The sequence below is a fragment of the Oryx dammah genome, unplaced genomic scaffold, assembly GCF_014754425.2.
Source record: "Oryx dammah isolate SB20612 unplaced genomic scaffold, SCBI_Odam_1.1 HiC_scaffold_23, whole genome shotgun sequence".
Lineage (NCBI taxonomy): Eukaryota > Metazoa > Chordata > Mammalia > Artiodactyla > Bovidae > Oryx > Oryx dammah.
In genome coordinates this window covers 57,382,573-57,405,971 of record NW_024070207.1, presented here as the reverse complement: position 1 = coordinate 57,405,971, position 23,399 = coordinate 57,382,573, and the positions used below count along the sequence as shown (strand labels likewise).

Genomic DNA, 23,399 nt, shown 5'->3' with positions numbered 1-23,399 from the left:
CTGGCTTCCCTGTCCTGGCTGTGTTGGTGCCACCTGCTGCCCAGTCTCTCATGTAGCCATTCTCCAGCCAGAGGCAAGACATCTTGCCCCCAGAGCCCCTTTACCAAGGCGATTTCTGGTTCTAAAACAAGCACCCCATTACTTTGCCTTGAGGGTGCTCTCCCTCTCTGATTCAGCCCACTGGGGCAGCCACTGAGGCTGAGCCTTCGTGGTGACCTTTTTGGAAATTTTATCCAGGTTTTTTCTAAGATGAAGACTTATTATTTTTTTTTAATGTATCTCTGAGAAGAGCACCAACAGGGAAAGGTCTAGGCCTTGCCCCACCCACATGCTTGCCTTCTGGACTGTTCCATCTAGCCCCCACCCTGGTCCTCAGTCTCAAGCCACCATGGACCTGCCTCTGCAGGTCTGTCTTAGGATGTATGCATACATCTCAGGCCTCCAACCTTGTATCGATGACCAGAGCTTCAGTTTGCAATGAATATTTATGGGGGAAATAAGGGGAAACTGGAAGGGCTCCTTGGCCCAGGGGGCTGAGGTGGAAGGGCCAGACGGCCTGGTTATGATGCTGTGGACATGGCCTTGGCCATGGCCCTGGGAATCTGGGAACCTCATCTTCCTCTGTCTGTGATAGCTGGGTGGAAAAGTGTAGAGCTGTTGCCGTCGACACTGGGGACAGCAGTGGCGAATGGCTCTGTTCAGAGGGGGAGGCCGTCGGTCTAGGCAAGGGCCATGTGGCCTTAGGACTTGGCTCGCCGTGTGGACACAGTCCTCCTCTTTACCTCAAAGTTTCTCCTTGGTCTGGTGAGGGGAAAGGCTTGCTCCCTGGGTCCCCCGGGGTGGCCCTGCCACCCTTAATGGCACCCTCTCATCCTGCTCTCCTGGGCAGCTCCTCTCACTGCCCACCTTCTCTGGGCCTACTCCAAGGCCAGCCTAGTAGGCTCTCTTCCTCCAAGATGGGGTTTCTCATCTTGAAGGACACACACCTCTCCCCATTGTTCTTCCTCTCTAGGCCCTGATTAGCTTCTGCCCTGTTGGTGTGTTTCAAGAAAGCTCCGAGTGAAGTCATCTCCAAGCACTGACTCTCTGCGCCGTCCCACGGGACCTGCTTAGCTCAGGGTGGGGCGGGCCACCCGTCCTCTCGCTCCAGCCAACACGTTTCCCATTGTTTCACCTCCCTGCCTGGCCCTTTCCTTTGCAGGCTCCTCCCACCATCTGCTTGGCTACCCTCATGACCCTAAGTCATGTAAAGTCATTTCCAGACAATGTCCCTCTGGCCAGGACCTTTGCTCTGAGCTTTCCACTTAACCACGTGACCTGTCCATAGGGATGTCTGGAACCCCACTCAGCCCCAATCAAAGCCTCAGCTGAGAACTGTCCTCCTATCTACCAGCACTCCTCAAGTACCATGTACCCAGTTCTCTGAACCAGAGCCCAGTCAGCTGTCCCTGGCTCGTCCCTCCCCTCCTCATCATCCCCTCTGATCCATCACTTCTGCTAACCTTGGCAGCCATCAGGGTTCTACCTGCTGCCCTCTCTCCCCTGGCAGAGGCAGAACCTGAGCCAGGCGTGGATGACAAGCCAGAGGCAACCTTCCAGAGGGCAGCACAGAGCCTCTCGAAGGGCACCAGGGCCAGAGAACAAGGGGGCTCCAGTGTGCCTGGGAGGTCTGACCTGGGCCATGGCGGCCACGCCTCCAATGCTCTGCCATCGTCCACCCTTCTCACCTGGTCCAACTCTGGCCGGCTGCTGTGTGTTCTATCTAGAAAGCCTGGCAGGGAGGTTGTGATGGCCAAGAGGGCAGGAGGAAGGGGCAGTCCCCTCCTTGCATTTGTGTCCCAAGGCTGAGGCCCCGTGCAGACAAGAACGGTTGCCTCAGCCATCCTGACAAGCTACCTCGGGCCGCACAGGGTCCTCGATGCCCACGACGGCTATGCAGGTGAGGTCGCCCACCACCTCGTTTTCATTGTCCCAGTCGGGCTCCTGGGCGGCAGTGAAGTCCCGGTAGGCGATGCAAATGGTGCGGAGCCCATCGCAGGCCATCGGCTCGATGATCTTCTTCACCATGTCGTCCCGGTCCCGAGGGCGAAAGCTGCGGAGTTCTCCATTGCTGTTCAAGATGTTGGTGCACCTGGGGCAGATGGAGCAGGAGGAGCTGGTGTGAGGCAGGGTAGAGGGTTTCTCTGAGGGAGGTGGTGCTCCGCTGCTGCTGGGACTTAGGAGAACCCCCACCTTGTTCTCACCAGAACCTCAGAATGTGACCTTATTTGGAAAGAGGCTTGTTGCCAAGTTAAGATGAGGTCATCCTGGATGAGTGTGGGCCTTCAATCCAATGCCTGCTGTCCTTATAAAGAGGAGCAAACACATAGAGACACAGACATAGGGACGAGGCTGTGTGATGACGGAGGCAGAGACTGTAGAGATGCAGCTACAAGCCAAGGAAGACCAAGGAGACACGCCAGGGAGCATCCTATCCTGGAGGTCTTCCGGGGAGGGTGACCCCGCCCACACCTTGACTGAGGACTTCCGGTTCTGGCACCAGGTTGATGGTACTGTTTTCCTGGGAGCCAGGAGCTCAGACGCTTGTGCAGCACATCTTTGCACACTCGATGGGACCTGGTGGGGTTGTGTGTGTGTTGCGTTTGCCCTGTTGAGCTTTGGGGCAAGAGGGGGGATGTTAGCAAAAACGCAAGGCCCCAGAAGGGCTGGGATGGGGAGGGCTGACGGGATTTGGGCACAGAAAAGGAAGGAGCAAAGGAAACCTGAGCCCCGGGGGCCGGCATGGCCATTGGACAAGTGGAGGCCCTGAGAAGACTGGTGAGGAAGGAAAAAATGTTGATTGTGGAGGTTCTGCTCAGGCCTTTGCCTGTCCTGAAGGCTCTGGAAGGAGGCGGGGCTGGGGGAGGGGTGAGCACTGAGGTACAATTAGGTCAAGTCTTAGAAGGCGGCTCCTCTGGAGAAGGCAGCTGAGGAGCCAGGTGGGTGGGGGAGGGTGCTTGAGGGCTGCAGAGGTCAAGGCCAAGGGAAGGTGTGAATGCTGAGGGGTGGGGGTGGGGGTAGGGCACTGGGCAGGGCACCACCTCAGTCTTCCTAACAGCTCTGTTGAGATATAATTCACACAGCACATGACTCACCCGTGCAACGGGTCCTAGTATATTCATAGTTGTGCTGCTATTACCACTATCACCTTGAGAACATCACTAACCTCTGAAAGGAACCCGGCAGAAGCAACAAAAAAGGAGAGATAGATTGGACTTCCCAATTGAAAGACATTTGTGCGTCCAAGGACAATTCACGATAAGGAACAAGAATGGGAGGAAATGCTTTGAAATCAGATATGTGTTAAGAATCTAATATTCAGAACATACAGAGAACTCTCACTGCTCAACAATAAAATGACAAAGAATTCAGATCCAAGACGGGTAAGGGCTAGAGTAGACATTTCTCCAAAGGAGCTAAACAAATGACCAACAAGCACATGAAAAGGCACCAAATATCCCTAGTCATTAGCAAAACGCAGGTCAAAACCGCTGTGTGATCCCGATGGCTATAGCAACAGCAGCAACAATAATCAGGTAATAACTTGGTGAGGATGAGAAGCTAGAACCCTTAGGCACTGCTAATGGGAAGCTAAAGTGGGACAGCTGCTGAGGAAAACCGTTTGGCATTCATCAAAAGATGAAACACAGAGTTACCAGTTTTGCTCCCAGGAATATACCCAAGAGAGCTGAAAACACGTGTTCAAGCAGAAAATCTACGCAAGCCTTCAAAGTGGCACGACTCACAATAGCGAAAAGGTGGAAACAACTCAATGGTCTGCCAATGGGACAACTGGATAAGTAGAAGGTGGTCTGTCCATGCAATAGAATGTTATTCCGTTGCAGAAAGGGATGAAGCACTGATAAGGGCTGCAATTCAGATGAACCTTGCAAACCACGCTCCGTGAAAGAAGCCAGATACAAAATGACACATCCTGTATGATCCCTTCATATGAAATGTCCATAATAGGTAAATTCACAAACAAAAAAAACAGATGTTGTTGGTTATTTGTTTGGTTGTTTAGTCACCAAGTCGTGTCCGACTCTTGTGACCCCATGGACTGTAGCCCACCAGGCTCCTCTGTCCATGGGATTTTCCAGGCAAGAATACTGGAGTAGATTGCCATTTCCTTCTCCAGGGGATCTTCCCGACCCAGGAATTAAACCTGAGTCTCCTGCAAGAACTGGGGGGACTGGGATAGGTATGGGGTTTCCTTTGGGGTTATCAACTTGTCTGGGACTAAATGCACTTTAAAGTGATTAAAAGGGCCAGTTTCAGGCTAGTGTCTATTGCAATAGGAAAACCAGAAACGCCACAGCCTTTGGCTAGCCCCAGTTCCATCCACTCACTTTTTCAGCAGGATCTCTGAGGCGCCCTTGCTGAAGAGGCGGAAGCCGCCGTCAGGTGTGCGGATGACCGTGCTCATGGACTTGCGGACCGAGTTGAAGGTGTACACTTTATAAAGCTTATCTTCGGGAATCTGCTCCCGCACCGGCTGGAAGTCCTGCTTGAGGTCCAGGACGAAGCCAAGCAGAGCACACTCTGTCTTGTTGCCCACTTGGCGTGGGAGGGCGCCTTCCTTCTCTGGAGGCTGCAAGGTGAGGAGAACCAATGTGGCCCTGGGGGCCCCAAGTCCACCCACCTTACTGTCCTTGGACCCCAGGCCAGCCTTGGCCTCCAGCATGGACTAGATGGGCAGCTTTCCCACCATTCACTGGGCTGTGAAGGGCTTCCAGAACCTGCAGGCCCTGCCCAGGGTCCACAGATGAGGAGAGAGCCCAGCACCCCAGAAATGATTGTGGCCCTGCTCAAAAAAGTCCTTAAGGGAGCCTAGCCAGCCCCTGGTGACAGCCCACCCTGCAGCCACACCTTGCTGCCCCTGCCTGGGCCCACCCACCACTGGCTCCCAGCTCACTAGTATTTTGGTGGTGTAGGCACTGTTGATGGAGATGGCGTGGACCAGGAGGTCGAGGATCTTGGGGGTCAGGGCACTGGGGGCCGGAACCTCTTTGTAGTGGGTGTCCCCAAGGTAGGACTGCACCACGGTCATGCGGTTGGTGGTGAGCGTGCCCGTCTTGTCAGAGCAGATGGCCGTAGCATTACCCATGGTCTCGCAGGCATCCAGGTGGCGGACCAGGTTGTTGTCCCTCATCATTTTCTGTAAAGGGCACAGATGGAGGCTTGGGTAGCCAGCTGTCCTGGTGGAGGGGATTGGCCCAGGGGGTGAGGGAGTAAGAAGCACAGCTCAGATGGGCCAGGATGATGCCCCTGCCCAGTGCCCCTCTCAGGCAGGCCCTTTGGGTTCCCCACCCACCATGATCTTTGCCTTCCCCCACTGTATCCTAGGGGTCGTCCTTCATCTTCTCCCCCATCTCAACTCCCTGACGCCCTGGGACCCTGCCCTCATCTGGCAGATGCTGGCTCATCATGCCCCCATGTCCAGGAGACCAGGTTGGAGAAGGATGCCCAAACCCAGCTCTGCGTCCCTGCTCGCCGGCCCCCCCCATTCTGCCCCTGAGCGATCCCAAACTTTATCTGGTCCTCGCTTGTTCAAGCTGCTTAAGGGCTTTGTGCCTCAAGTCCTGGTTCTGTATCCTGGTACCATGGGGTTCGAATCCATGGTATGTTGATTTTATTACCTTGACAGAGTAAGCTAAGGAGATGGTGACAGCGAGAGGCAGGCCCTCTGGGACAGCCACAACCAGCACGGTGACACCAATGATGAAGAACTTGACGAAGTACTGCACGTAGACAGGCGTGCACTCTGCCAGCCACACCCGGCCGTCTATGACGAAGGTCTCGATCACAAAGTAGAGAACCAGGATGATAACAGTGATGGCGGACATCACCAGCCCTGCCACAGGCAGTAGAGGCAGGAAGGGAGAGCAAGACAGAAGAGATAAGGGATGCTGCAGCCTGTCCCTGGACTCTTGGAGGGTCACAGTCCATCCTCACCAGAAGAGGCAGAAGCGGGCCCTGAAGGCCGTCATGTGTCCCTGGCCGGTCCCCTGGCTGATTGGCCCATGGTCCCCATCACTTTTCCTTTGCCAACTTGTTCTCCTTGGCCCAACCTCAAGCCCAGGAGCCCAGCGTCCTCCCTGCCCACCATGTGGCCCCCTGGGCTACCCTGTTGACGGCCCCCACCTGCTTTCCCAATCTGCACGGCCAGTTTGGTGAGCTTTCCCTGAAGGACTGACTTCTCCTTCTTGGGCACGCTGGCTTTCTTCTTCTCCCGCTCCTCCATCTCCCCGCCCTCTGCGCTCTTCAGGGGCTGCATTTCCATGGCAACAGCCCCATCCTGCTTCTTGGCTGTACAAAGGAGAAGCCCGAAGCCAAGGTTAGGACCTGCCTGCTGGGGTGACGGCTACAAGGGGGGCTTTCACAGGGCAAGCAATGGCACACCAGCCCTCCTCTCTCATCAGCCCAGGCCCTCCTGAAGTGGGTGCTGTCCAGGGCAAGACCGAGATGCTCCTCTCAGGGCCTCGCAGGGGAAGAGAAGACAGACAGAAGCACTGCTAACTGGGGAATGCACACAGCGTGGTCAGTCCTGTGACGCCCCAAACCTCAATACCTGAGAGCGGAGACCTGGGGTCCATGGAATGTTCCAGAACCCAGAGCTGACTCTGGCACACTGGCGTCTAAGCCATGTCCCCACTGCCCTCAGGGAGGCCCAAGAATCCCCGTGCTGTCCTCCCCTGCTCTTGGCTCAGGCCTTTCTTTGCTCCTCTCTACTAGCTGTCTGTCTACCTCCTCTCTGGAACTAGCAGTCCCATCACAGCACCCCTGCTGCCCTAACTTAGTGGTGCTGTGTTCCTCACCACCCCTTATGGTCCCTCCACCACCCGGAGGGCGCACCCAATGCTACCACTCATCCTCATCTCCACTCAACGAGCTCTCAGTGACTCTGCATGTCAGCCAATCCCTGTGGCCCCATCTCCTAGCCCTTTAGCTACAGCCTCAGTGACACTCAACATCTCACCTAGCTGGACCACTCTAGTCTCTGCCTCCAATGCAGTCTGCCACTCCCTGTCCCAGCCTGGGCCCTGGCCATCAGACTAACCTCCAGTCCCAAGTGCCCACCCAACCACCAGCAGCCTCTGAACTCTTTGTCTGCCTCATCCAAGAGGGCAGCAGGCCTCAAAGCCTCAGCAGAAAGGCCACTGAGCCGGGAACCCATTGGCCCCACAAGGTCTTGGGTGAGTCCCCCTTCCAGAGCATCAGATCCCTCACCAGGATGTGGGCTCATGGGCCATCTTTGTGCACTCCTGGCGGGGTCTGCTGACTGGCTGCCCACCCCACTCACCTGGCCTCCAGGTCCTGCCCCTGCAGCGGAGGCAGGCGGCCCCCCCACCCCACTTGGCACCCTCTGCCACCCATCCTGAGTGCAGAGCGCCCATTACCTTTGGTCTGGCTACTCTCCATCGCCCCATCCTGCTGCTTGCCTACAACGGAGAGGAACGACAGACACGGAGACTTGAGAACACCACGTGGCCCTGGTAACACACACGCACATGGGACAGCGGGGCACAGGACACTGCAGCCAGTGTGTGCGGGAGGAGGGGCGGGCGGTGAACCCGCGGGCCAGAACCAGCACAAGGGGCTTGCCTAGATCGGCGGTCCCCAACTTTCCTAGCCCCAGAGACTGTTTTCATGGAAGACAACGGCTCATGTCCTGCTGTGCAGCCCAGGTCCTACATGGAGCGGTATCTATCCAGGGCTCGGAGGGTTGCAGTTCCCTGGCCTAGATGGTTCCTAAGCCCGGTGGCCTAGAGATCAGCTTTCTACACAGCACGGCCGTGGAGGGAGGAGTTGGCCAGGGTGAGGACACCCACAGCACTGGAGGGAGCATCAGGGCTGGACCCCAGGTGGATCTGTGCGGGGATCCTTTGCTGATGTGCTTTGCCACCATAAAGCCTGAAGCTGGCTGCTAGGAACGGTGGCAGTGACTGGCTTCCCCATGTCAACGTAAATGGTGCCAGCCGTGCCTCTGGTTTGCAAGGTTGGCAAGGACTGTCCCACTGGGAGGGCTCAGAAGAGCCAGCAGGTGAGGGGCTTCAGGCTTGGGGGTTCAGGTTCTGTACCCCAGCTTCTCTTGCTTCACCTACACCCAAGAGAGCTCTCCAGAAACCACACATGGACAGCCCCACATCCAAAGACCACTGATCCCAGGCAGGAAGGGCTCGCGTGGGCTGGCTCATCAGCCCCCACAGAATAGCTCATGGTCACTGGAGATCCTGGGATGCAGACTGGAGAAAATGTAGCTCCCAGGTGGTGGGGTGTGGTCTGGGGGGTTCCAGGCAATCAGGAGAGGCTCCTTCCCGACCCTCATGGGGGGTTGGTTGGGCCCCATGGGCACGTTCAGAGGCAAAGGGGTGGGTGACAATCTGGCACGAGTAAAGGGTATTGTCCTGTGACTGGGGGAGCCTTCTGGAGGGGGGAGGGAGGTTTGAGATGAGCACAGCCAGAAGACGATGGCTGGACCTGGCCTGCAGAGGGGGCAGGAGCCAAGGTAGGGGAGGAAGAGGAAAGACAAGTCAGCCCAAAGAGGACCACGAAAAGTCAGGCCAGAAGGCAAGAAACAGCCTTTGGTGGTCAGGGAGCGCTCAGCCTGCAGGCAGGATGGATCGCAGCGGAGGTGGGGAGAGAGTGAGACCCCACCTTCCAGTCTCCAGTGCGCAATAGTGGGTGCAACGCCCCCTCCCAGAGCCTGGCCAGGTCGGCTTCCCCTCGGGGCTCCCTTCCTCTAGGAAGCCAGGTGCTGGAGATACCTCCTACCTGACATAGCAAGCAGGGGACAGGAGCCGGGGCTGTGGGGACCCAGGGGGCTGGAGGTCAAAGATAAGGGGCCTAGGACCGAGGCCTTCAGGCCTCTGACATTGAAGGGACCTAGCGGGAGGGGAGGAGCCCAGGAAGGAACATGGAGGGGGGCGACCTGCCAAGCAGCCATCAGGATGTCTCTGGAGGGTCACCGGGGACTCCAGTCCAGCCTAGGGGAGGTCCGGGGCCTGCCTACCCACCCACTGGCCATCCTGGGGGCCCCAGGGTACTGACTGTGCAGAGACACTGGGCTGAGCCCTGCAGGGAGGGGAGTCCACGAAGGGAACCCAGGCCCAGGATGCCAGGACCTGGGGCCCTGGGAAGCCTCTAGGCAACAGTAGCTCACCCATCTCCTCCAAGAAACACAGTGGCCCAGGAAGGGGGACATGAGGAAGTCTTTCCTTACGTTGACCCATCCCCATGTTCCTGGGCTGGCAGACTGATCCCACCTGCGCTCAAGGCCCAGTGGCCTTGATTGACTGGGGTGGAGCTGGTGACTGGTGACCCGCTGCCTATGTCCACAGGACCCTGGCTGCAGGCATCTGGCACATGGTCCCCTCGTACCCGTGTGTGTCTTTGTACTTCTAGTGGATGCAGGGGGCTTCACTCAGAGGTGGGGTGCACATAGAGCAAACGCCATTCCTCACCTGCTTTGTCACAGGCATGGCCTAAGGGGAGATCCAGGTCAGTGCAAGGTGAATTGTGAGCAGATGTTGTGAGGACTGCAGGGGCACCTGCCATGTCTGGGGCTCAGGATGGTGGCAAGGGGAAGCAGCTGGGTAGCCATGTGCCAATTTGGGTACAGAGCTGGGATCTCTGAAGACTTCTGTCCCTTGACAGTGCTTTCCCTTGGGGTGAGGGCCCCGGCCCCCTCTCAGCTTCCTCTGCCATGATGGCCTTTAGGGTGCCCAGGCCCTCCTACTTGGGAGCCCTCCACCTTGGCTATGACACCTAGCTGTCATGGTGGCCTGGGGCCCTCAACACCTCACCATGCAGGCTGAACACCTCCCCCAAGGATGGCCCTGAAATGCTCTCCCAAGCCAGGGTGGCTGGTCTCTGCCCTCCAACTCCCTTCCTACTCAAGCAGGGCCCTCCCCACACCTTGGCACACCTGCGCCTGGGCACATATGCCCCAAAGCCTTCAGGGCACAGCCATCCAAAGGAAATTGTCTCGCACAAGACTGGGGGTCCCAACCTGCTGGCTCTGGGGCAAAGACCTAAGAAGAGGGGCCTCCAAAAGGAATTCCAGGAGAGAGGGTATGGGCTCCCACCCGCCGAGGGCTGGTTCTCATCAGTGCCAGAGCAGGGACGGGTTGAGCGAGGGACCACCAGAAGGCAGGCTCAGAAGAGAGAGCAGGCTTCATTCAACGGTTAGTGCTGCCTTACCTTTCTTATCCTTCTTCTCTTCCTCCTCTCCACCAGCTCCAAGCAAGGTAAAGATGATGCCGGTCTGGGAGTTCACACCCACGGCCGTCACCACCATTCTTCCAGAACCTTCCATGACATGAGTGCCTGGCACAGCAACACAAAGGCTGAGACAGACATCTGTACCACGGGCTGGGAGGCATGCTCAGCACCTCCAGGTCTTGTCCTAGGCCTCCCAGGACCAGGAGCCCTGCTTCCCCCCGGGCTCACCTGACAGCAACATGGGGTCCTTGTCTGTCGACTTGCGCACATGGTCAGACTCGCCTGTCAGGGAGCTCTCATCGATCTTGAGGTCGTTGCCTTGGATGAGCACGCCATCGGCAGGCAGCAGGTCTCCTAAGGCCGGCCAGGCAGACAGAACCACAGACGGTCCGAGCGTCTGAGCAGCCTTCCTCCCCACTGCCTCCCACCACTCCCAGAGGATGTCCCCTTGGGCCTGGGTAGCCACCCATCCCCAGTCCGGTCATCCAGCTGCCAGGGAACCGGGCCCACAGAAGCACCCAGCTGGGTGTGCTGGAGGTGCTGCCCTGGGTGCACTCACCATACTTGACCTGGGCGATGTCCCCCACCACGAGCGTGGCCACGGGCACCTGGAGGAGCTGCCCATTCCGGATGACGGTGAACTTCTGCTCCTGCTCAATGCGACTCTGCAGGCCTCGGAACTGCTTCTCTTTGCTCCAGTCGTTGAAGGCCGTGACCAGGACCACGCAGATGACAGACAGCAGGATGGCGGCCCCCTCGATCCAGCCCGCCTCGGCTTCCCCTTCGTCTTCGGCCCCAGCCGACACGTTCCCACAGGCTGCTCCCGCCCGAGGACAGAAGGGAAGGATGGAGGCAGCAGATGAATTCCTTCACTGGCTCCTTCCTGCTGCCGGTACCTCCTAGGACTCTCCCCTCCTCCGGCCCCTCGGTGGTGCAGCCCTCGGCCCGCAGTGCGCCTCCACGCCCCGCCCCTCCCGAGTCCGCCCCTCACCTTCGCTCTCCTCCCCGGGTGGTGCATAGAATGAAAGGCCCAGGGACACGATGGCGGCCACCTCTAGGATGATGAGGGTCACATCCTGCAGGGCCTCCCACACCAGCTGTAGGAAGGTCTTGGGCTGCTTGGGGGGGATGAAGTTCTGCCCGTAGATCTGCCTGCGCTTCTCCAGGTCGTTGGCATTGTCAGCCAGGCCTGCGCAGTGCGGGGATGCAGAGCAGAGGCACAGAAGGAGATGATGGCAAAGGCCAGCCCCGCACCTCCTGCTCCCTTTTCCACATCCACCCGTGTCCCCCTCTAGACTGAAAGCTCCCAGGAAGCGGAACCGCACTGGCCCAGCGCCTGGAGCCCTTCTGAAAAGCCTGGGGGGCACATAGAGGGTGCAGGCAGCGTCTCCAGCTGCCTGGATGGCACAGGTGTGTGAGCACGAGCACGTGATAGTGCAGAGATCCCAGCATGAGGAAGGGCTGGACCACCCTCCCATATGCCTGGGTGGGGCCAGGAGCTAACAACCCCCTCTGCATCCTCACAAGCTGTTGTGTGTGGGGTGGCAGGGAGGGAATGCAGGGTGCAAAATCCACACCCACAAAGGGGCTGGCCCCAGGCACTCATTTCAGAATCTGTGGCCTGACTTCTCATTCTTGGGACAACCCACTTCCTACCCAAGTCAGCACCAAGGCCTCTGGGTCTCTGCTTTCACAGGGTGAGTCTCCTCAGGCTCATTCCTGAAGGCAGTGAAAGCTTCCACATGGGACTGGCATTCAGGCCACTGCCTCCCAAGGCCAGACATCCGCTTGGCCATCTTCCCCAGGGGCAGACACAGTGCCTTGGTCCCACCTCGGCCCTTGGGCTTTGGCTTCCTTCTAGACCCTTCCACAGGACCCCTCCACCCCAAAGCTTTCTGGCTTTTCGGTGCCCCCAATTGCCTGACCCCACACTGACACCTCATGGACTCCATGGCTTGCAGTTGCCAGCCATGAAGAGCTACAACTCCCAAGGCCTCCAGTGCAGAGGGGCGGTGGTCGGGGTGGGGCAACCGGAAGGGCTGGGGTCCCAGCCCATGGGGTGCTCCTTGTCGGCTTGGAAACCCACGCAAGACATGGTCCCCGATGACTTGAGAAGATGAACGTGCTGTGGGTGGTATAGAGGATCCAAAAGAAGGAGGGTGGGCATGTGCTGGGTAGGGAAAGTTTGTTTCTGGGGAGGGGACGATGGTGCCTCGGGGTGGAAGGACCAACAAGAACATGCCCTCTGAGCTAGGCTGCGGCCACACACTGTCTCCCTCACCAGCAGCAGTCACAGCTATCTCTGTCCCTCTCTGCTGGCTTCACTGTGCTGGGCCTGGCCACGGGTCAAGGTTTCGGAGGCTGTGGTCTCCCACTGGGAGAAACTGAGAACCTCAGCACTGAAGGGCCCGGCGACCCAGCTGAGGGCTTGTGTCCCACTCCCCTGACCTACAGAAGATATGAAAAGTGGGCTTACTACTCAGAAGGTTCTTGAACTCTGAATCTCCCAGACACCCAGGATCTCCACCACCCCCACTCTGGGAAAGGGTGCTGACTTGGAGCCACCAAGAACCACAGAGGCCCAACCCACTGTCTAGAGAGCCCCTGGGCCCCGTCACGCCTCAAGAATCTGCATGCTGCCTGCCCAACCCCATCTGCCCAGCCAAGCCCTCAGGGCCCCTTTCCCAGGAGTTTCCTCTCTCCCTCCCTTGGCCTGTCCATTGGCCTTGGTTTGCCCTTGATGCTGCCGCAATGCCTCTCTCTCCCTTGCCCTAGAGCAGCCCGAGGCCTTGGCCTTCCTGTTGGCACCGGGGTCTGGAGAAGTGTTTGCGGGGGCAACCCAAGACAGCCAGCAGCAGCCCCTCTGGTTCCGAGCACACACTGGTCCAGCCCCGGTCTAGGCTGCAGGGGCAGCGGCCGGCGGTTGGCATGGACACAGATGGGCACCCTGCCCGGACCAGAGGCCAGATGCCATCAGAATTGGATTAGGACCACATCGTGCGGCTCTCCACTCATCTGCCCCTCCTTTCCATGAGTGTCAGCGGAGGCCAGGAAGGGGAAGGGCCGCTCACCCTAGCCTGGCCTAGGCTCCCAGCTTCTGGAATTTTCTTGGATGCACTTACTGCCGGGAGGAAACCCAAAGTCCCCTCCTCCAATATAGCATGCACCTGCTTGGCCTGCTGCCTTCCCCCCACCTTGCCAGGGGGTGTGTGGGGGCCCTGAGGCTCAGCTACGCTGCACCCCACCTCCCCGCCCATCCTGGAGCTCAGGTCACTGTGTCTGAATGGCAGTGGGAGCATCTAGGTGGGCCAGGACCCGAGCCTTATTCTGGATGCAGAGCGGGCCGGCTGGCTCCCTCTGCCATGGCCGGGCCACCCACCTGGGCACCTGCTCTTCTCTAGGCCTGCCTCTCCACCGGGTGAGTACCAGAGACACTGTGGCAGAATCGGGCATGTTCCCAGGGGCCTTGACATTTTAAATATTTAACAAGGCCTGACAGGCAGAGGAAGGAGCTGCCAGCTGAAGCCCATCTGCTTCCTTTTATCTGGGAGAGGCCAGAGCCCTGGTGGCTAAATGGCCCTCTACCTCGGGCCTCCCTCCACCCAGCCCCAAGTTGGGGGTGGGGGGATGGGCCAGGAGGAGGGGAGGATAGAGATCCTCTGGCCCCAAGCCAAGCCATCTGCCCCTGATCGATCACACACCTGCACCAGGCTGGGGCCCTTGAGAGCACAAAGCAGGAAGGACCCAGGCGGGCTCTCGGTGCTCCTGATCTGGCCAGGTGGGTGTGCTCTCACCCAGCCTCAGGCCCACCTCCTCTGTGGGGAGCAGGGGCGCATCTCTACCCCCTGTTGCAGCCCTGGTGTCACCTGCACACAGATGGAGCCAGGGAGCAGGAGACAAGGGTGGAAGCCAGGGCACTGGTGGACAAAGGTGTGCCAGCTGAGACAGGGCCGATAGGATCCATCTGTGCTGGTCAGGGACCATCCTGGCACCGGCCTGGGGTAGCCCCAGTAGCCCTGCCAGGGAGGTGGCAGCTAGGCCAGAAATGCTCCAGTTGGTGAAATCCGGGGCCAAGCCTGGGTCCCTCCCAGGGGGTCCTGGCCTCCCAACAGACCCATAAGGCCTCCAAGCCCAGAACCTCCTGGAGGACACAGAAGGGGGACAGCATGTGGGGAACACTTGGTCAAGGGCCGCCCTGCTCATCTCTTGCTGAGGTTTCAGTTTAGGGCCCATACCACCAGCATGTGCCATTCAGTGCCAGCTTCCTCCCTTACTTGGCTCGGGTACTTCATTGCTATTTCATCCAGAGAAGAGATGCAAGTGGGAAACTGGTGATGGAGGCAGGGAGCAGGGGGGCAGGTTGCCCCATGCAGAGCATCTCCCACTCTAGGGGAAAATGGATGCCCAGGGAGGGCACAAGGGCACAATCGTGGTCATGGTTTAGTGAAGAGTGCCTCTGGGAAGCGGCTGCAAGCCCTGTCTGCCCTGGGGCTACAGAGCCTCTTCAGGGAGGAGTGTGGGGAGGTAATGGCTCTGCATCGCTGGCATACCCGCCCTGCTGGCAGACTTACCCTCGGTGGGTGAGGTCTTCAGCCTCCTGCAAAGCCCGCCCACGTCCCCGTAGGCCTCCTGGACTTTCTGCAGTGCCTCGGCCCCCCGGAGCTCCATGAGGGAGCGCAGCTCGGCCAGCGTGCACCCGAAGCCGCCTGCATGTGGGGCCTCCCGCTGCTGCTGGGGTTTGGGGTGGAACTCGATGGAACTGTTGGCCACGTCGCCCATCCTGCCTGTGGCACGGGGGCGGGGGTGTTCTCGCAGGTGCAGCCTCCGCCAGGGGCAGGTGGCCCCCCGAGGTCCCAGCACTGGGGTGAGGTGTAGCCAGGGGGGAGGGTCAAGTGCAGACACCTGGGGAGGAGGTGAGAAGCGCAGTTGAGATGAAACCAAGGTCCCCTCTCTGGAATGTTCTCTGCAAATGTGCACTCAGGTTGAGCCACGACTCACGGGGTGCAAAATTCCCCCGCCCCCCCTACCACCCCCAGGCCGGGCCAGGCCCTCATGCCTACCAGGCCTGCCTGCCAGGTTACCCCTCAGTCCTGCCCACCACAAGCACACAAGCTGGCAGGGCTTGCCACTGGGGGCAGGAGGCAGAATGAGAGCCTCCCAGTGGGGACCTACAGCTGCTAGCACTAGGCAACTTGGGACATGGGGGCTCTCGCTGCCCCCCAAGTTCACCTGGGCCCCCACACTGGAGCAGGCGTGACATGTTGGGATGGAACGAACAGTGGGGTGGTCCTGCCCCGGCATAGACGCTCCATCACACTCTCTTGCTTGCCTGATTTAAGGCTTGTCCCTGGAGGCAGTGGTCTTCGGGCGGGGCCCCTGCGGCTCAAGGTTTCAGGCCCGCGGGGGTCCAGGGAACAGGGCAAGCCATGAACAGAGCCAGCTGGGCGCTAGGTCAGGGCTTAGTGCACAGGGTGTTTCTGCTACCCTGGGGGCACCTGGGGTCCAGGGCTAGGAAGGGAGAGGGTGGGGTGGGCAGGGGAAAAGGAGGGGAGAGGGCCAGAGGGAAGGGGAAGGAGGCAGGGAGGGAGGGAGTGGAAGGGGAGGGCGGAGGAGAAAGCGGAAAACAGCCACAGGTCACGGGTGACTTCTCTGTCACCCTGCCCCACAACACAGTGCCACCCTGTCCCCCTCACCCTCCGGCCCTCCAGATGGCAAAGTGAGGAGCTGGGGTCTCCCCCAAATTAATAACAGCTGGCTAAGTCCCAGGCCACCCACCTTCCTCCTCTGCGGAGCATCCTGAAACTTGCCCGAGGAACTCTGGTATCCCTGGCTGCCCCGTCCGGAGCCCTCACTGGGTCTGCTGGTGCGGGCCACGGGGGCTGCTGGGCTGCCTTGTCCCGGGTCCCGAGCTTCTCTAGCTAGTCTCTCCCCTCCTTTCATCCCGGCTTGTGGCCTGCGCGGAGTGGCAGCATTGCCAAGGCCACGCACTAAGCTCCCAGGACTGGACGAGTCTCAGCGTATGTGGCCTTGGCCTTCACACCAGCGCAGACGGCTCCTGGCAACGTGGCTCAGTTGGGCTGGATCCCTCACCTTTGGGGAAGCTCCTGGCTCACAAGGATCCTCTTGGAAACAGCTCTTGGCTACCCACCCAGGTTTCTGATCTAGAACTGCTCATGGAAACACAACGGCCCAGAGGTGTGTGGCCTCTGATCTCAGGAGAGCTGTGGCTACTCTCAGAGGCTGGCCAATGCCAGGAGCAGGGACGTGCCCCAGTCCTCAGGGGCTGAGACCAAGGTCTCTGGGAAACAAGGTTCATTTCTTTAATTGCCCACTGGCCCAAGGGGGCTCGGAACACAGAAGGGCTCTCGGTTCCTTTGGACACTGAGGCGGTCCCTGCCACAGAGGTGTAGCCTGAAAGGCTTCTCAGCCAATGGCCATCTAAAGTGAGCCAGCTTGTCAAAGTTTGGGCACTTAAGTGTTAACACTCTAGACAGTTTCTGCACGAAGCAGCCTTCCCTGCCGGAAGATGTGGGAACAAGATGGCAGACTCACAAATGCACGGTCCTCTCCGGCTCCCACGCATATCCCCACCGCCTGTCCCTCCTGTTTGCCATCTGACCAATCTTTCCTGAGCACCTACTCTGTGTCCGTGCTGGCCATCCCTGCTGGCTACGGAGGGGTGGGCAGGACTGAACAGGTCCTTGCACTCTCTGGCCAGGAGGTGGGTATCTAGCAGGTCCTGCTGCTGAGACACATGGCCATAACAGCTTTGGAGTGTTGTGGGGGGGGGGGGCAGTTTCAGCTGGGGGCCGGGATGGAGGAGTGAGCCATTCTTTCTGGAGGGAAGAGTGTTCTGAGGCCAGGAAGGAGGCAGGTAACGGGACAGGGTCCCAGACAAGAAACTGGGCTGCCGATCCCATGCCACCGAGAGTGGCAGAGGCCACCACCAAGCAGAGGGCTGCTGGCTGATGATGGACGATAGGGGAGGGAGGCAGGAGATGAGGGCTGGGACTGCAGCAGAAGGGGGAGTGGGGACCCCAGGGTGTGCCTGGAGCTCAGGGGACTTGAAGGAAGCGAGGATTCCAGGCATTAGTCTGAGGCTGGGTGGGCTCTTTCTGGGATGCTCTGTGAAGGTGCCACGCACCCAGGCAGGCATGGCAGGAATCCCCCTCCCATTTGTCACTTGGCCAGGTGAAGGGGCAGAGACACAGGGACATCCGGGTCTCCTGCTTCTGACTTCAGGCTCTTTCTGGAAGCACTGGAGGCCGAAATGGCAGCTTCTGACTGTCAGGCACACTCCTGAGTCCTCTGCAGATGCCCCAAACTGTCACCCCCCCCCTGCCCCCGCAGCTTCCTTCTCCACCTTTGCTTAGGTGCTGCCTGTGCTGGGATACCTGTCTGCCCTGCTTTCTCTGCCTTGAGCTCTGTGCCTCTGCCTCGACACTCCCAGTAGGGAGCACCCTGGATGAAACTGGCCATGTTGGGCTCAGTCGCCCCAGCCTCTTTGCCTGTTGGTTGCTGGAGGGGTGGGGGAGTCTCGTCTGTCCGTGGAGGCCCTGGCTTTGGCTTTGATCAGCCCTGGGCCCATGGACAGGGCACCGATGGCCTCAGGAGTCCGATTCCGGGGCTCAGATAGGCAGCTTGATCAACCTGGGGGTACTATGAATTCGGGAGGCTGGGGGGCATCCGGCAAATATGTGAGTCACTTGTCCCTGAGCAGAGTCCCTAGCTCTGGCCGGCACTTACCCCGGACTGTGATGCCCTTGGCAGGCAGGCCACTGGCCTGCATTCCAAGATCTTGTGAGTTCGACCCCGGGGTCCCAAGGACAAGCTGGGTGCCTTCGTGGCCCCCGACTGAGCCAGCTCCCCAATGCTTTGTTCTAAATGGGAAGCCAGGTGAACAATCTGTTCCTTTTATCCTTTTGGCCTCTACACTCACTCAGACAAGACTCGGTTGGAAGGCACTCAGGCCCGCCCACATGAGTCAGGTGGGCTCATCCAGGTGAAGGTTGCACCCTTCTAGGGCACAGCACCCTCCCTCCTGGCCCTGACAACCAGGGCTCACCCAAGGGTGCCTTCATCCTCCTCCATTAAGCAACAGTGGTTGCCCAGACCCAGCCACACCAGGGCTCTGAGCTGCTCCTTACTGTCATTGCTGTGGCCTTACTGGCTCCAGAGTGACTCCTGGTAAGGGGACCAGGCGGAGAGTTGAGGCCTGGCTTTCTTCGAGGGCACAGAGCTCTCCTAGCCTCTCGTTGCGGTCCCTTGGCTGGATTTGCCATTGCTCCACCTTGCAGCCTGGCCTCCTGCCTGCAGCTGTGGCCCACTCCTTGGCCCTCAGTGCCTGCCAGGCAGGCCCCAGGGATCTCCCCGTCTACCACCCCACAGGTCTCCCTCTAGCTGGGTGACTGGTCACTATGTGGCCTGGTTCAGGAGTTGTCAGTCTGTGCCTCCAAGCTGCACTGCCCAGAAAGCATGCCCCAGCATCAGTCCTCCTAGCCCTCCCTTTTGCACATTTCTTTAAAGGCCCCCTCAGCTCCTGTCCTGTGCTGGTTGGTCAGCTCCATCCCATAGCCCGGTCAGCACATGGTCCTGTCCCCTTCTCCCCCGACAGCCTCTGATGAACCTGAACGGCAATTCACATGGACGGTTCTCCACACAGTCCCGCCCAAACCAACTGCCGCTGAGTCTAGAATCCTATGGCCAAATCCTTATTTCACTCTGTTTGCCAGGGCGCCGACCCAAGAGTGGGTCTGTCCTGTGCTTGGGTCATCATCTCTGAGACACGTGGTTATTGAGTGGCTGGGGAGCCCACTTCGTGGTGGGCTGTGGCTGGGGACAGGGAGCTAGACGAGTGAGTGAGTGGAGGCCTGGGTGATCTGAGAGAAGCCAGGGTCCTTGGGAGGTGGGATGCAGGGATGATAAGTTGACCCCCCAAGTTGGAGAGTGTGCTCTTAAGAACGTTCTTCTTCATCAACTCCACAGGCTACCGGGTATAGGAGTCATCAGTAAGATCAAGACCAAACAGCATATCCTTTGGTTTCCCTGTAAGCCTGGGGGATGGCCTCCCTCTGCCTGAAAAAAAGGACAGCAGTCATCCCGAAATGGCCAAGAGCAGAAGTGATCAGGCCTATCAGGGCTGCAGGCCTGACAGAGACTTCCTGGCCTGGGCTGGCTGCCTAGAATGGTTTGTAGGCACTGAAAGGGCAGGGAACATACCATTTCTGTATACTTCCATCTCTCAAACCTTAATTGGCTTAACTGAATTGTAAACTTCCATGGAGAGGGGACTCGGACCTTCTGGCTTTTGCTCCATCCTGGCCCAAACTGGCTGGCACTGGTGGGGTGGCAGGAGCCGACCTGCTGGGGGCTTCCTGACCTACCTCCCCGGGTTGTGTGACTTTCAACAGGCTGCTACCTGGGGGGGTGGGGGTGGGGTCGCGTGGGGCACAGCCGGAGATTGCTCAAGTTCACACTTGGATTTTCCGATGTCTCTTGCCCCTGGGCCCTGTGACTCATGCCCACTCAACCAGAAACCCAGGAGTCTTCTCTGCCTTGCGCTGGCCCTCCCTGGCCACCGCTGACCGGCTTTGGGAGTCTGCCCAGCACCTCTGACTTAATCTGCCTGGGTCCCCAACTTCGCCTCCTGTGAACCCCCTCCCCCTGGGGCCCTGGGCAGCTAGGAGCTTTCTGAATGAGATGGGGGCGTTTCCGTTCCCAAGCCCCAGCTCCAGAGGCTTCCCTCACTGCCTCCTCACAGACACCCCATGAGGGCAAAGAGACGCCTTCACTCCATTTCAGAGAAGGCAAAACTGAGGCTCAGACCTCCAGGCTTTGCCTTCCATGTCCCCAAAGGGAGGGTTAGACCACCCCGGGCTGCCAGGAGAGATAGCCCTTCCGATTCCCCAACGTCTTCATGGAGGAGATGAGGAGTGGAGGACATCTGTACCCACAGGGCTGACTGGGCATCTGTGACTGGCACTGCCACCTCCCTGGGGTGGACGGATTGTGGCTGGTGGTACCAGCCAGAAGTCCCTGGGCCCTCCTGGCAGTAAGCTGGGGCTGAGAACACCCCTGCCAGGGAGCAGAACCCGCACGGTAGAGTCCCCAGTCCCATCTGAGTCTCATCCGAGGCAGAGTCCCAGGGCACCAGATGCCACCTGACACCCGCCCCGTGCGTGCCCTTCTGGCTGACCCACCTGTGTGGGGACCAGGGGGCTGAGCATTCAGACTCGCTGTGGGGATTTCTTGAAATAACAGTCCCCTCCTCTCGCTACGTCCAGGCACCTGGAACCTGCGGATGAGCTTGGAGCCGGGAGCCCTTGGAGACTCAGGGGAGTGGGCGTCCTACCCTCATTCTGCCCAGGAGATCCCCGTGATCCCAGGCAGGTGGGCCAGGGGTCCCAGCACCCCCTCCCCCTTGACTTCACCCATGCCACCCCTCCCCCCCCCCGCCCCCTCCCTCCCCCGTGTTCCTGGTACAATCTGTGCACCCACCAAGTGGCTCTCCCAGGGAACAGCTTTGGGCAAAAGCAATAACAGCAGAAAAGGGCCAATACTCATGTGCAGCACCCACTCCCGTCTCCGCCCATGTGGGGCTGTCCCTTTCATGCTGTGACCAGGACACCCAGGCTGCCCCAGGGACAGACTCAAAGGACCATGTGAGGTCAACTGAACCACAGATGCACGGACTCCGGACATTGGAGTTCCTCACTGAACACAGTCCACTCCAGAAGGATTCTAGAACCTGGAGAAACACAAGTCTGGATTCCTAGAGGTGGCAGGGACCAGGCTCTCCCTGATTCAGCTCTTGCCTTCGGGTGGGTCTCAAAAATGTAGACATACAATTACCATAGGATCCAGCAATCCTACTTGAAGGCAATCTCCCCAACAGAAGGGAAAGCAAGGCCTTGAAGTGATACTCGTTGCCCATGTTCACAGCAGCCTTATTCGCAATAACTAAAACATTTAAAACCACCCAAGACTCCATCAATGCATGCCTGGATATAGAGAATGTGGTCCAGCCCCACAATGGAGTGTGATTCAACCTTCAAAAGACACCCGCTACAACACTGCTGGACCAACAAGGCGTGATGGTCAGTGAGAGAAGCCAGACACGAGGACAGACCTCATATCACTCCACTGATATGAGAGGCCTAGAGTCGTCAGACCCTGAACTGAGAGGAAGATGTGGAGGGGGCATGGGCTGGGGGAGGGGGAGTTAGAGTCTAATGGGGCAGAGTTTCCACTGGGGAATATGGACCGTTCCGGGGATGGCCGCACACCCACGTGAACGTACTTAATGCCACCAACCTGGACACTTAAAAATGGTCAAGATGCTAAATTGGAAGTTCTGTGTGCTTTCCCACAGTTAAGAAACCTAAGAGGCCACGTGGCCCCTTTGCTCTGTATCCAGATTAGCTTCCTGTGGTGCCCCAGGTCATACAGTCATCACAGAATTTCCACTGCCTTGACCGGCAGATCAGCTGACCATTTGGCCCATGTGAATGTTAACTTCCTGGAGCAGCACCTGCTTGCATAGAAACCTAAGCAGACCTTCCCGCACCCCAACTCTGCAGCCTCGAGGGCTTTCAGCACCACCCACAGCCTGCCTCAGCTGGGTGGCTGCCTCAATACACGGCAGAGAAACAGATGAGCTGAGAGGCCAGACTTGCTGGTAGCCACTGCCACCACTCTTGTCCCCTTCTCAAAAGCCGTGTGGCCCCCAGGGCCTCCGTGGGTGCCCCCTCTCTCCTTGCTGTGCATGTGCACTTCCTCAGAGGTGCTGACCCCATCCTGTCCTCCAAAGGAACCAGAAGGTGGTGTGGCCAGAGCAGACAATCCAGCCTTAGGAGCTGCTCACGAATCCCCAGGAGCTCATGGCAGAGACTTGCTAGACTTTTCTTGATTTCTATTCCCGTCTTCCCACGTCGTATTTTAATCTTTAGCTAGGAGTCTAGTCATCCAGCTAACGACTATCCTCCCCCAACTCCAGTGTGGCTACGGAGGACCATGTGACTAGATCCTGGCCAATGCGAGCAAAAGGGACATGGAACTGCATTACTCTCAGGCAGCACTAAGGGTTCTCAGCAGAAGTTGGGGACAGAGCCAACTTCAGGGTTGTGTCCTTAAAGAGAAGGATGTGTTCTCCCCTGCCCCTCTCCTTCCTGCCGGCTGGAATGCTGATGTGAAGACTGGAGCAGAAGCAGTTATCTTGCTCCATCTGGCATGTGGAATCCATATATCACAGATGGCAATGCCATGCAAGGAAGCCAGATCCCTGATGGCCAAGTAGCCCAAGGTTGCCTCCCTAGACTTTTACACACAGAAGAAATCCTCTCTCCCATTCACTTTTATGTCCATTAAGCTAGGTCTCTGTTACAGAGCTTAAGTAATTCAGGTATATAGGGAGGAACTCAGCCAGCAGGTAAGATGCCTGCCTTCCCTCCCTGACCAAAGTCAGCCCTGGTTCTCAGAGAGCCAGGAGGCCTCCCTGAAGTTTCCATGACCTGCTAACCAGTGACATTTCCATGGGTTCCCTGGAACATGGGGTGGTTCCCAACTGGGCTCCCTCTCATCTGTGTCATTTGATATTGTCCTAGGAGAGAGAGACACAGACAAGCCATCAGGTCACAGGCAATACTGAGCACCTTTCTGTATCATGGTGGAATTCCACATTCCCTCTGTGCCCCAAGCCTCGAAGGCGGGAGGAGTCATTATCCCCACATTAGGACTAAGCTGCTGAGGCACAGAGAGGTTAAATAACTCACTCAAGATCACACAGCCAGGGATTTCCCCTGATGCTCCAGTGACTGGGACTCTGGACTGTCAAGGCAGGGGGCCCTGGTTTGGTCCCTTGTTGGGGAACTGGGAGGTCACATGCCGAAACTGCAGCTCCTACATGTCTCGGCGAGGATCAAGGACCCTGCAGGCTGCAACAAAAGTCTCCTGTAGTCAATAAATCATTCTTAAAACAGAAAAGGATCACACAGCCAGCAATGAGCAGAGGCCAATGTGGACTCAAGTAGTCTGATTCCAGAGAACTCTACATTGCTCATCTGCAAAGTGACGGCCCAGAGAGGCCCAGAAAAGTGATGAACACGTGGTTCAAACCAATTCAAAGAGCTCACCAAAGT

General features: G+C 58.4%; 1 protein-coding gene across 7 annotated transcripts in view; it reads right to left on the bottom strand.

The window, feature by feature from the left end:
• The window catches only part of ATP2B3 (ATPase plasma membrane Ca2+ transporting 3), a 42,977-nt gene extending 27,822 nt beyond the window's left edge, over positions 1–15,155 (bottom strand). For 3 of the 7 annotated variants that reach the window (XM_040265478.1, XM_040265471.1, XM_040265473.1), the window contains exons 1-11: positions 14,835–15,154; positions 11,255–11,452; positions 10,823–11,080; positions 10,492–10,617; positions 10,243–10,368; positions 7,440–7,481; positions 6,184–6,348; positions 5,679–5,893; positions 4,955–5,197; positions 4,389–4,630; positions 1,897–2,131 (exon numbers count right to left, since the gene is read on the bottom strand). In XM_040265478.1, coding sequence (XP_040121412.1) covers positions 1,897–2,131; positions 4,389–4,630; positions 4,955–5,197; positions 5,679–5,893; positions 6,184–6,348; positions 7,440–7,481; positions 10,243–10,368; positions 10,492–10,617; positions 10,823–11,080; positions 11,255–11,452; positions 14,835–15,042 — 2,058 coding nt within the window. In that variant the 5' untranslated portion in view covers positions 15,043–15,154. Of the gene's footprint in view, positions 1–1,896; positions 2,132–4,388; positions 4,631–4,954; positions 5,198–5,678; positions 5,894–6,183; positions 6,349–7,439; positions 7,482–10,242; positions 10,369–10,491; positions 10,618–10,822; positions 11,081–11,254; positions 11,453–14,834 lie in introns of all 7 variants that reach the window. The other 4 variants (XM_040265476.1, XM_040265474.1, XM_040265472.1 and 1 more) reach the window with 4 other exon arrangements.
• Between the last annotated feature and the right edge of the window lie 8,244 nt (positions 15,156–23,399).